The following is a 14,233-nucleotide window of genomic DNA, read 5'->3' on the forward strand; positions in this document are numbered from 1 at the left end:
GCTTCCAAAGCAAAATAAAAAAATAATAAAAAATCATTTTATTACCTGCACAGATGGTAGATTTTGCTAATGTCATATCCAAATCACTTTCTTCTCTGAACTGTGTGTGCATCTGAATGTTAATGCTTCAAGCCACTGAAGTCATAGAACTTCCCAGCAACAAGAACAAATGAAGGGATGCTGTAATATGGGTGATGTAGAAGCAGAGTTGAAGAGGGTCTGGAATCACAAATCTATTGGTTTGCCATTGGTCTACAATATATGCTACATTTTTATAATGGCAACTGGAGGGATGGAATACAAGCTTATTTTCAGCTGTGCATTCTCATTTTTCCCAGAAAAACATTCTCGGGAAAGATTTGCACTTCTATGCTTGTCTGTTCGCTCAATTACAGGAGTAATTAGGATCCATTTTAAACCATGGTTGAATAGCATATGCCAACATTCAGAGAGCTTTTTAAAAGGCCCCAGACTCTGTGAAGCCCTTGGTTTCCCAGAAGCACCTACTAACAACACCATCAATGAAAGTGAAATGAAAAAAGGAGACAAGGTGGGATCTGGCACTGGCAACACCACAGTGTCATGTCCTGAGCAGTGTCTGAGAGCAAACGGTTGGCAAGCTCTGTCCGGGAGCACTGCTGCCCCGCTCCACAAACTGCTCCCATGACACTGCTTCCGTGAGGACTAAACAGAGAACATTCTGGAAAGAAAAAAAGTTTTGAGTTTTTGTCCCTGCTCATTCCCTTGTGACTTTCTTACACTCTTTTTTAGCCCTTGTTTTTATGGATGAACTTAATTTAGTTATTTAATGAATGAAGCTTTTGCTCACAGGCCTTAAATAATAATCACTATAATTATTTTTTATCATGCTCATTCATACATGCCTCCTGCCAAGGTGCCTGAGGTGCTGCACAGACACTGCAAAACGTAGCACAAATTGAACATAACAAAATTAAACATAACCAAATAAATTCCAATGAAATATTTAGAAAGCCACATATGATATTAACAACAGAAAGACTGTTTTCTAACACAAGGAATTTCAAGGCAAAATCACTGCAAATACAGAGGGATTCCTGTGAGGTTCTCGCTGCCAACCCTATCAAATCTGTTAAACTACAGCAGATGAAACCTTTGTTCATTTCCCTCTAGCTGGCATCTTCAAAATACTTTTCTCATTTTCTTTTAAAATATCTCGAGATTGTTTCTGGTTTGTATGCAACCCAGAAAATCTATCTTTTTTGATACCTGCAGAGCTATTATAATGCAGTCATTTCTGGCCATCATCTTTAAAGCAGCTAAACTGACAATGCACCATATAAGATATGAAAATATTGTTGCTGTGTTATACAGAAAGGGAACTGAGACAGAGAGAAGGCTAAGCTTGCCAACATCAAACAAAACTTACGGTAGAAAAAGAGTTTGTGCCCAAGTCTTCCAAGTGTCAGACTATCACCCCAACTAAGCTGAAGTAAATCTTCAGCTGTCACCAAAACACATGAAATTTGGGGATTAAGATGCAAATAACAAAACCCCAAATCATGAAACAACAGCTGTGAACTTAAAAGCAGATATAACATACATTTGTATGCAGTCCATGAATGCATATATACAGATGCCATTCAAAACATCCATAGCATATGAAACTGTTAAGGATCAATTTGATAAAAAAATATTAAATTTCAACTCTTTTGAATTTGTGAATAGCCTATATTTTATGTCCTATTTTTTCCTGCATGATTCTTTACCTCTTGTCAGATAAGCTATCCTAAACCCGAGCTTCAGAAATCTGTGCAGTTACTGCAGTGTGTGTAGTCTGCTTGTTAACAAGAAATGAAGCTGGAAGTTAAGTCACTGCTAATTAAACTCATAATTACAAACGGAAGGTCAGACAGCAGATCCAAGGGCTGTTTGAAAATGTAGTAAGACAAAAGAAAGAACAAACTCTCGTGTAGTAATTCAACCCTTACTTGGCAGACTGGCCTATTAGAAGGCTTCTCAGCTGCATGCAGTACAGAAGGCAAATATTAGAATAATAAATGCAAATCATCTGGGTTTAAACAAGGTTGTCAAGGATTAGCACAGGCTCTAAACATTACTTAGATATCTATTTAAAAATGAAAATCAAGATCTGCTCATTTACAAAGTTCGAACATGGATCATGGCCTCCTATCCTGAGCTTCAAAGTGGTTACCACCAGCACATTCATAAAAAATGCCTTCTTTTTCAGAATCTCTCCCTCCTCTGCCCACATACGGTAGAGAAAACTGCTTGGTGGTTTCCTCCTCTGCCCGCGAATCTCAACAAATGCAGAAATTCTGAGGTAACGACTACATTGTCTTTGTTCCCTTGCTGTGAGTTTGGGGAAGAGAAAAGATAAGAAGAGCACTAGAGGTAATTTGGACAGAGGGCTTGCAGAAACCATATTAAAAGAGCAAAGGAGTGCAGAAGTACCAGCTGTTAGCAACTGGAGAATGAACGGCAGCTGGGGAAGTTTTATGCTATTTTCTGCTATCCTTGATCTCCAAAAGGGCCAGAGGTTTTGATGTGGGTCTCAAACTCCACATTCTGAGCCTCCACACCACCCTGTCACAGCTGAACAGGTGATGGGCCATGAGAGACACGAGGACCAAGGCAACACCTCCAGCCATGCCAGTCCAAAAAGCCAGTGCCTCTCCCCATTATCATGTTTATGATTAAGACCTTGAAGGTTTGGCAAAATCCCAGGAGAAGAATTTTGTTCTTTCCAAGATGGCCACATTTCTCACATGGGATCTGGGCACCTGGACAGCACAGCACTTGGGAACCCATTTGGGATTTAAGAAGTCTCTGTCGGAAAATACAGAAATACAGGCAGCGTATCAAAGCTGCTTTCTGCTGTGGGTATTTTCACCTTTCAGTGAGTCACAGGCAGTCCCTGAAACTTGTGGCAGGGTGGAAAAGCCTTGTGAGATTTGCCAATGCCAGATTTATTTATTTTTTTCCCCCCTCATCTACAGGCTTTTATCTGCCTTCCAACAGTTCAACTTTGCTTCAGTGGATGTCTACCAAGCCCCTTCTGCTAAATATCATTTATGATTTCTATGACACACTTGTTTTGCAGTGAAATTGTGGATGTAAGGATCACTGGATTGATTGGCACCTACTTATTTAATCAAACATATTCCTATTCCAGTAGCCACAGATCACTTTATGAAAATTTGATGCTGAAACAACTTTTATTAGGCATTTTGGAGGGGGCTTGGAAAGAAAATCAATCTTGTAATGAAAATCTTAACTATGTTGCAGCTACTGCAGCACCATTATATGATTTTATCTCCTGCTGGCAATTTAGCAGCAGCAGTACAGAACATCAGAGGACTTTTCTATGAGGGAGAGATAACAGCACAGATTTACCGAGAGGATGGGGGGTTAGTTTCTTAACAATGGAAGTATACATGGGTGGTTTGGTAGTTCTCAGCTGGAGAGCAAATTTGCAGCTATAATTCATTGTGCCTCTTAGGGTAAGAAAAATGGATTTCAAGTAAGTATTCCTTTCTGGGACCGTTAAAGACATGATGTGGGCAAGCTGAATGGCACATTTACTCAAAAATAGTCACCCTACATCACAAGATACTGAAGCTAAGTAGTACTGGGAGCTGAGACACTAGGCTGTGACGCGTTCATGTAAGGTAGTAATTTACTTTCTCAGGAAAAATATTTGTTCTAAATCTGACACAACATTTTATGTTTCTTCTAAATACAGGAGACATGAAAATATCTTTCTTCATCATAGCTTAGAAATGGATGAAGGCTCAAGAGTTTTCAGAGAGCCTATTCCTTTACCTAAGGCACTAAGTTTTCAATCTGTCTCTCAGAGTAGCAGGATCTTAGGGAAATTCTGTAAACTTTGTACTGAAGCCACAGGCAAGCCAAGACAAGCAAGTCCCTTAACTGGCTCGGTTATGTCAATGCTTTCTTCCTTCTGTATCCTGACCTTGTACAAGGCAATATGATATTGGGAACCCGGAAAGTGGCAGCTACCATTAGGTGTAGAAAGGCATGTAATTATAATTTTTCAGTTGCCATCTCTAACAGTGGAAGGGTGTCAGGGCTTTGAAGTCCCAAAAGCATGCCAAGCAGCTCCTTTAGCCAAAAGTCCTCTCCCTCTCCGTCAAGATTTTCAGTAATGTCCTTTCATTTTAATAAGAGGAGGAATCCAAAACCCCTTGTAAATGTTGCAATAGCTCAGCCTCAAAGGCCTCCTCTTTCCTCCATGGGTTCTGCTCTTAACCTGTGTCTCTTTTTCGAAGATTCCTCACTTCATTTCACCCCAGCTTTTGTCCTCCTCTGAAATTTGCTGAGCTTTGGGAGTTGCTCAGTAGACCAAACAACTTCTTCTGCCATGGAAGAACTAGAACTTTCAGAATTTTTTGAGAAGGTCATTATCCAAGCTTTCTGGATAACTATTTCTGTCTCGGGTTTCAATAGCATTTTTTTCATTGAGCTTAACCCAAATCCTATTACAGCCAGGCCTCACAGATACTCTGTGGTAGTTTTATTCTGTTAGTTTCTCATGTTATTTCCAGAAATTACTTGCAGTAATTATTTCTATTACTCTTTAAACCCACTTATTTTGGCCAAGTTAACAGAAAACTAATTGAAAACCAAAACATGTTATTATTGTTATTATTACACTATATCCATATAAAGCGTTACATTACCTGCAAATACCCAATGGCAAGCTAAAAACTAGAAATACTGTTAAACTCATGTTTATCAGAAATGTAATTATTTATGACCTTCTGTGCAGATACCACAGAATAGGTAAGAGAAGCTTTTTTAAGTGTCAGCCTCACTTAACTGCCAATGGCTGTGTTTCAGGAGCAGAGCACAAAGATTACAGCCCCAGTTTTTCCAGTGTAGCCCCAAGTGAGACCAACACAGTAACTGTATCTCAGTCAAGCACCTAAAATCCTTGGCTCACCATTCTCTGGAATGAGAGCCTGTGTCACACTGCCTGTCCTCTGGCCACCTCTCCACTCCATCACCATCAGACCAAACATGAGATACCAAGTTCTAATCCTGTCAACACTGACCGCAGACAATCAACAACCTTCCCAGTAGTCCATGAGAGTGTGAAGTTGTAAATTGTATCTGTGTTTTGAGAGAAAAAAATGGAAACATTCTTTAGCCTTTAAATTTTCTGAAGAAAAACAAATTACACATGCATATATACACAAATTGCCACCAAACAACCAGCAGGCTCTCTGGAGCTGCTCAGAGGTCCGGTGTGTTGAAAATATTCTCATTGGGTATAGATTAGTAGACAAACAACAGGGGAAAGAAGTCAAAGGTGCAAGATAAATTGGGTTTGTTATAGAAGCTGTAATTTATCACCACAATATTGCCAACACAACTATAGAGAATTATATACAAATTCAATAAAACAACTGCTATATTGCATCTATTATCCTGGAGTCAGATTCAGTTATATATTCCTCCTTGAGAAGAAGCTTTTTCTGCAAATAATGCCACTGAATCTTGCCATTTATATTTTAAAAGATCCTCTATATTACCCTACATGCAAATAATAGCATAAACACAACAGTGTATATCAAAATATTGAGAGCATAAAATTACACATTAAAGGTGAGAAGTGAAATGTTATATAATTCCCTAGAGGTGACAGTTCCCTCTGATGTTCAACAAAGAAATGAAGACAGTTGAAGCAGTGAGAGCTCCAGTTAATCAAAATACATATAAAGATGAAAAACATAACTTCTGGAAAGATACACAATTAAAGTGCCATTGTCCCCCTGATGCACCTGTCGAAGCTGCTTGGGAGTTGTAAGAGTGAAGGAGAAGGGGGGTTGAGAAGAGAAAGGCAACCACTGCAAATAAGCAGGGTATTTTATTAAAGAGTTATCTCCTTCTTGCAAGAATGAGTGCTCAAATGGATAATACCTTTCTGTGAAATCCAGGTTTCTGGCTTCATGTTAAGAAGAGGCTCTTACCTTATAGGATTATCCATCCTTGATACTGTGAGAAATGCTGCTAAGTTTGCTGTGTAGGAAGAACATACGATAAGGGTGAAGAGCCACCAGCTTCCCATTACAATGCGCATAGCCACAGAATTGACAGTGGATTCGCCTCCTACAAATAAACAGAGAAAATGAGGGTTTCTCAGCAGCTTCCATTTACAATCACCTCCTGTGTGCTCTGTTATGTTAACTTTTGCTGGAGCTACCCCTCTGCATTTCTGCTTCCTCTCCAGAATGCCCTTTCACTGTAAGAGTTAAGACTGATAACGTACAAACATTTTCTCCAGTCAACCTCTTGCCCTGGATACCCTTCTGGAAAAACACCTTTCAAAATATTACCCTTGGCAATTATTGAGGATCAAATCTACAGAACATGAAAAATATTCTAAATAAAGGAAGTTCAATGGTGAAACGCAACTAATCTGCAGGAATTAAATCATTACAGTGTTCAGAATATAGTAATATTCTGTTTTCAATAACCATTTTAGATTTGGAAAAAACTCACAAAACTGTCCACTGGTTTGTGTGCTGTCTGTGCTCTATTTAAATCTGCAAACACTGATGCATTAGTGTCATTACTTGTTACTCTTTACAACATTTCAAACAATGTGAAGATTTCTTTCTAGCAGGCTTCAAGCACAGTTATGTTCAAATATTGTTGGAGACCAAACCTTACCATACAGCTGGTGCTAGTCACTTCAGCGTATTTTGTGTTGATTGTATCTTACTGTACTTAAACCCATCAGGGATGCCACCTTAATGAGATAAAGGACCAAGATCCATAGCAATAGTAATGATTTTCCAGCTGAAGCTTTAAAAGTTTGCAATCACAATGAAAAAAATTTAGAAAAATGTTAACAACATGCTAATATGTTAGCATTCAAGAAAACCTGCCTTCTAATAATAGTACTAACATTACAGATTTCTGACAAAAACTGTGTGGGCAGATTTTTTAAACAATTATCTACAAAAGTAACTTTGATTATGGTAGCAATCCTACTGAATTCAATAGCATTGGTCCTACGTCTAGAGTTATTTACATTACTATAAATTTCTTATTCAGTTCAAAGAATCAAAAGATAAACTGTCTCACATTAGTTCAAAAACATATCAATTTCTAACATTAGATTTAAACAACTGAAGAAGGTGCTGGTTTCAGAGCTGGAGAAGTATTGTACTTCTGCACGAAGTAGCTATAGAGTTTATTTCTCACACTCAGAGCTTATTTTCCCATCATGTAAAAGCCTGCATGGAATGTTTTTTCTAGATTACTGAGAAACCAAAAAGCAGAACATCATAACCCCCAAAACTTATCCACCTCTTCCAACTTTTCATCAGCTGGGCTAATAAAACCTATTGCCCCCCGTACCAGCCTTCTCATTCTGGCCAGGACTAACATCTCCTGACCGGTTTTACCCAAGGCGGAACATTTCTGAACATCCGTCAGTGGTGTTAATAAGCGAGTAAGTACCTTGCTGAACAAAGGCGCCGTACACAACCCAGATGGCACTATGGAGGGTGGAGGAAGCAGAAGGGCTCGGCTGAGAGGCGTTCTGTGCCCTGACGGCCTGGATCCGGTTCAAGACAAATATCAAGACACCAACAATAGGGATGGCTGCAGCGATGCAAGCCCACACCGCAAAGTCAAAAGGAGCAAAGAGAGAGAAGATGTTGATTTTCTCTTCAGGCTTTTTGATTAAGATGCCCACGGAATAGTCCATGTACCGCTTGCTGAAGTCTACAACACTCTCTCGTTCAGGTGTTATTGTGATGGCTGAGATGGCTAGGTCTGCTCTCTGCGAGACAAACAGAACAGATCACATCCCTTCCTTGCACCATGAACTCTACCAGCATGAGCCTTAAGGAGAAACTTTTTAAGCACCAAGTGACTCCATGCATTCCTTTCCATTCCTTTAGACAAATTAAAATAAATTATCTAAAAATAAAACCAGAATCAGTTGCATGACGTGAACATTAATTAATTTTACTGGTCTAAAGCAGAATAGTGAAACATTACCTGTCAAAGTACTCTAGAACAGAAAGCATCAATCTGACTCCTCTCTGGAATGAGTGCAATTTATTTAACCTCACTGGTTTTCCAAAGGATACCTAAAACTCCAAACCATATTAAACTGTTGCATTGCAAACAATAAGAAAGAAACACCATTTATTTAGCCTGTGTATTTGATAACAACTTACAAAGAGCTAATGTTTGTTTCTCCCTGCAGAGTTGCCAACTTCCCATATTCATGAAGGGATTTCATATGGCAACTGGGGTGGGGGGGAGAAGATTATTATTATTTTTATTATTTTTATTATTTGTATTATTTTTATTTTTATTTTTTTTAAGATGAATAAAGCAACTGCAAACACTAGTAGCTGCAAGAATGCACCAGAGACAACTTAGCCTCTGAAACTGCCTTGACCTCAACTTTTAAGGCGAGTAGGTATTACTTATAGAGGGTCCTTAAAGAGCATGCAAACACAGTGAAAGATGAAACAGGAGTTAACAAGATTCCCAAAGCTTTTGAAGAGCTGCAATTAGATTTGCATATTTTTCCACCTTAAGAAAAGCAATTGTCTTCAAAAAACAGAATGTACTTTTTTTTCTTATCTCCAGGTTTAGTTGGGAAAGTAAACTAAATTCTAGGTGAGGGAGGTCTGTTTTGAAATCCTTTGGAGTCAGGGGAAAAGCTAGTAGCAGAAATACTATTAAAAATACCATAATAGGTATTTTGTTGCTTCAAAGAAAGCAATTTCCAAAGAAATTTAACATGATTTTTTACTACATATTCAAAAAATGAAATTCAAACAGCTTATATCAATGCAAAATAAGTAAAAACTTCTTTATATTTCCTAGCACCAGCCAAGAATATCCCATTATCATACACACGTTTGCTATTACTTTAATTGCTTCTATTTCTTCCTAAACATCTACTTACCAGATACTGAGCTGCCTACTTACTAGATAATGAGAAAACTTTCACTTTCAGTAATAACTCCACTCTAGAAAAGTAACCTTTACTACAAAGGGCAGCAACATACAATATTAATTGCTTTGATTCTTCTTCTTGATTAACATTTGTCCCATGTCAGATAGCAAGATCGTGAACAAAATACACTCTAATTTCATTCTCTGGGAGGTTTTAAGCTACGGACTTTCTCCATTTACTTCAATGGAGTTCAATTAACTTAGTCGTCATTTGCAAGACTGTAATTAAGAAAAGAAGTTTTAATGAATGAATAATCTTGAGTTCAGTTTAAAACCTGGTCCTTTAAAATACTTCTTTATGGCATATTACTGGGGACATTTTTCCTGTTTTGGAGTCAAACGCTTGATCATTATCAAACACATTGCCACAGTGACCCAAATAAAGTCACACATACAAACAAGTAGCAAAGATATAATGAAAAAAAATAGTAATTAATATTTTAAGAATGCTTTTAAAATCTATTTTCTATAGTCATTCATTCACACATATGTACATATCCTCTCTTCTTATTCTTACAACTATGTAAACACACTGATTTACACTGATACAATTTATGTTGAGAACAGTTGGGAGTAAACAGCACAGCAGACTCTCTAGTTCCTATCCTGTGTACATGGTCTTAAAATGCACAGTTTACATCACACTCAAATCACCCATAGCTCTGAAGTGTTCTGCACTAGTGCTTTCATCCTAATTTATTCCCTTGTAATCTGGCATGGAGGAAGGTGAGAATTTAAACAATCCATTTATAAAGCTTTGACACCTTATTCTGAAGAGGACTTTTTTTTTCTATTTTTTAAATATAGCTTCTTCTCTGTGTACCTTGTTAATGAGTTCTCCAATCATGCCATTCCAGGAGCTGTTTTGAAGCTGCTGTCCATATTTGCCATCAGGAGCCTGATATATCTCATACTTGAAGCCCAGATTCTTGGCAAGTGCATCCAGGACATCAATGGAAAACCCTTTATATCGTTTTGGTTGCCCAAGTATGTTCTCTGCCACCATCACAAAAGGTTCTTCCTGAGAACAAAGAAATATCTTAACTGATACTTGAAACAAACTTTTTTATTTGCTTCTCTTGGCAAAAGGATTTTTCCTGAGTTAATTCTCAAGAATTTGGCACACATTTTGAGACATGCATAAATTTCAGAGGCAAAAACTGTAGGCCAGGTGGGATACTATGAGGGATCCCAACAAGACACCAGTGCTTCAGCATTTGAGTCATGTCCATGGCCTTGGGTTTTCCACAGTTCTTGAGAAGACGCAGAGACTCCAGAGGACAATTCAACCCCCTTCTAGCAGTTTCCCGGTGTCCAGAGGATGCAATGCTCTCTAAAGTGCCTACCTCTTCTTACTGGCTATAAAGAGGGCACAGATACCTTAGGTATTAAGTTAAGCATGCAAGTCCTAGATAGGAACATTACTACTGTCCATCTATCTCAGAGCAAATCAGATTTAGAGAGCCCTCTTTTAGAGACAATGATTAATCTTTCATCCAGGACACATACTAAAACAAGAGCTAAAAATGCTGCATTTTGTGAATATTTAAAATTTTGAAAATTCAAATAACAACTTTCATGGTTACTGGTTCTTGCAGTATTTAATATTAAAGTATGCTTCAGGAAGACGAAAATGCAACATTTTATGGTATGTTTTCTGTCAGGCATGGGCTCCACTGTGTGGGAACACCAGGGCTGCCAGCAGCACATCCATCACCTTTGCAGCCTGGTACTGATGTTCTCATGGAAGGGATCTGCTTACCTCCCACATAGGCTACAACATAACCTCGCCTGTCACCAGACATGGGAAAGAAAACTGAGGGCTGGGGCGAGTGTCTTAATGATCTTATGCAGTAGTTCCTATTTGTACCATGATTTAGAAAAAGAAAAACAAAAATCACAGAAGGACACCATATTCTGCAAACTGCAAACTACAATATTTTAGGCAGGAATGTATTCAAGAGCTAATTTGACCCTAATTTAGCACTTAGCTAACAGGAGCTCTTCTACCACTCTGGTTGCTGACAGACAGTAGTCTCAAAAGCAAACAACAGGAATTTATGAGCTTGATGGAGAAAACAGTTGATTAAATTTTACAGCCTGCAGCGTACAACAGCCAAGATTAGATTATCGTAATTGGCCCATCTGATCTTAAAATCCATGAAATGCTGCAAACTGCGTATCCAAGTTAGAGTATGGTATCGTGCACTCAGGCCCTGTGCTCGTTCCATGCCCAGTAAGAACTGAATTGCAAAAAACAAGCATAAGCAAACAAGTGCTGTGTATTTCTGACAGTGCACAGCTTCACATAAAATAATAAAAAAAGATAATCTATTTTCCTCCCTTATATAATTGATCCTCAACAAATACAGAACTGAAAACGATATGAAAAAATACTGAGGGAAGTGCCCAAAATACTCAGTCAAGTCCCTTTTATTTTGAGCATTTGCTTCCTGAACTTAAATAGGATCATACCAAGACAGTCACCACTTTGAGTGTCAGTCCTTGTAAGTCATTGCCCAGACGTCGTTCTTGTAGACTGCCATTCAGTCCTTTCTCAGAGTCCCATGTTGCCAACTAGAACAGAAAGTACAGTGAGACTGAAGGTCTATTAGACAGAAATCTTTCAGTATTTACACAAACATTTAACAGTCGCTTGGACCAAATACAGAACTGATACAGAGAGGATAAAAGAAGTGTGTGCTTTTTTTTAATGTAGAATCAGAATTAGTGAGATTTGGTGAACAGACATAAATAAGTACCTTGCCTGAATGCATTTTCATCAATGCCCATAACATAGCTACTCTATTATCAGCAGTATTTGCCATATTATTTCACTTATCTCACTCTGATATGGCATTTCTCACCAGTAAGTTTATATTACCTGGCAGTCCTCAGGTTTATCTGGGGTGTAACTATCAGATCCCCTCCTATTTTCATATAATTCCCTGCTGTTTATCAAAGACTGACCATTTTTTCTGCTGCATAACATTCTTGTTCACTGATCATCATAAATTCTTGACATAGATTCTATGGTATCAAACTGTCTCCTCTCCTCTCCTGGACTTTCTTCAGATCCTATCTTAAGTCCTATTTTCTCTCTTCTTGCCCTACTTCTACCTCATTAGTAAAACAATTACAGCCTCTCAAGTTCTCAGGGTCCTGATGATAAAATATCTGCTATGTACTAGTACTTCATACATCTGCTAGATGTACCCAGATGCATGTTTTCAGGATATATCCCTGGAACATTGCATCTAAATATTTTATTTTTCAATTAAATGTATGGCTTTAAAAATCAATTTTACAGCTTTTTTCTGAAAAGAAATGCAGTAAAATTCAATAAAAGAAGTTCAATAGGAAAGTCAGCCTTTAGTGACCTTCGGATTTTCAAAATATGCTTTTCAGCAGCAGCAGCAGTCAGACACTCCTTTTGTCTTCAAATAGAATCCACAGTGTCATTTTGTTCAGAAAAGTCATAAATAGTATCAGGTGGAAACTGTTTCCTTCTTTGTTTCAGCTCTACTACACCAATACTATGCTTACATATGTGGAAGCAGTGTTGTTAGCTGAAGGCATGCCCTGTAGAAATTCAACATAGTCCAAGATCTGTGAAATGTGGCTTCTTCCTGCCAGAAGCTAATTTTCATGTAACAAGTCAAAACCTTCTTGGAAAGAACTTATTTCATTCCAAATGCCTATAGCTAGATGTCTTACATGATTTATTTCTATGACTTCAGCTTTATCCTTAAGCTTCAAAAATCCAACCAACAAATAAAATGTGGTGGGAGAGATCTGTACAGTTTTATTTTTGTTTTCATGCACTAAACTAATAAACAGGGAACTAGAAAAGATCAGGGCATTCAGTGGATATTCAGCCATCACAACTATCACAGCTGGTGCAAATTATTCTATAGTCACTGAATCTTCAAAGTTGAGACACAGAAGAGGAGACGATTAAGCTATATCTCCTTTTATCCAGCTGACTTGGAAGATGGAGTAGGAGAATGACTGAATAATATTCAGCTTCCTAATGTCACTCCCGAAAGATGAATATTGCTGATTGAGAACTCTCCTTCTGTGATGCCAGTTTGGAGTGACAGGAGAGCTTCCGCACATAAAAGTGTCTTCAGCAATACAGGTAGATACCTATAGGCATAGTATCTTTCAAATTCAAATGTAGATGCTTGCTCTGAAATATGTCCAGATGTGTCTTAGCTTTTGCTATGGCCAAAACTGACCTATTTGTCAAATGACATAAATCAATATGGTTCAACAGACTTCAAACACCAGTATTCATGCATGTGGTGGCTTGCACAGAAGGTGATTAAATATTTATTAAAAATTGGGAAATGTAATACATTCATTTATTACTTCACCACTAGTGGACTGACATTTCAATTCCTCCTCCTATCCCTTTTCCCTTCAAAAACTCTGTCTGGTTTCATATCAAGGACTTAGACTTTTCAAATACCCTATGTTTTGCATTCTGTGTTAACACCAAGAATTCCTAAAAGAAGCTTGAAACAAGCCAGTGCAAAAACATAAATTTATTCCTTTTATTCAGAAGGAGATAGAAAAAGATTCCTTTTTTTATGCAGTAGGGGCAGATGCAAGGAGGAGGAGCATATTTTAATTCAGTGCAGAACTCCATAGTGTTCTCTACAGAGGCACAAACTGTGCAGATAAAGTTGATAAATGGAACACAAGGAAAACCTTTTCCAGAAGGGACTTTTCCTGTGCATCCTTGTGCACAGAACATTTAATTTGTTCAGCAATGAGCCAGTTTTAACTTCCACTTCTTGCAGACAGAATGTTGTTTATAGGACTGATGTATTTACAGATAGGTCTACCAATTTGTGACAGCTGACCTGTCAAGATCAGTGCCCGAGAAACTAATTTCCAGCACTGCTAAACACAATGAGTACTGCTGTTATTTGATAAGACCATTAGAGTTTCATTCTTTGTGGAACTATGTACCATATGTACCAGAAGTCTGAAGCCAAATGCTATGGCACAGCCGTCAGCTGATAGGGGATAAAGGTTTTCAACAAATGACTGCTTGCAGAATCAGCACTTGTAGGATCTATTTTGAAAATTAATGGTCTCTGGAACGTATATTTAATAACAGTCTGGGTGAGGGGTTTTTTTTTGATTCTCAAGCTACTAGCTTAGGGGAGTTCAAGTTTTGAAAAGACCTACTATTTTAAAGCTTTTC

The 14,233-nt window shown here is 38.0% G+C and overlaps 1 protein-coding gene across 1 annotated transcript in view; it reads right to left on the reverse strand.

Annotated features, from left to right (window-relative positions):
* The window catches only part of GRID1 (glutamate ionotropic receptor delta type subunit 1), a gene marked incomplete at its 5' end in the record, with an annotated part of 523,307 nt that overhangs the window by 44,205 nt on the left and 464,869 nt on the right, over positions 1-14,233 (reverse strand). Inside the window, 4 exons of the mRNA XM_082052805.1 lie at positions 5,997-6,135; positions 7,495-7,819; positions 9,839-10,036; positions 11,491-11,592. Coding sequence (XP_081908931.1) covers positions 5,997-6,135; positions 7,495-7,819; positions 9,839-10,036; positions 11,491-11,592 — 764 coding nt within the window. The remainder of the gene's footprint in view (positions 1-5,996; positions 6,136-7,494; positions 7,820-9,838; positions 10,037-11,490; positions 11,593-14,233) is intronic.

Source organism: Streptopelia decaocto, assembly GCF_964273445.1.
Source record: "Streptopelia decaocto genome assembly, chromosome: 5".
In the NCBI taxonomy this organism is placed as follows: Eukaryota; Metazoa; Chordata; class Aves; order Columbiformes; family Columbidae; genus Streptopelia; species Streptopelia decaocto.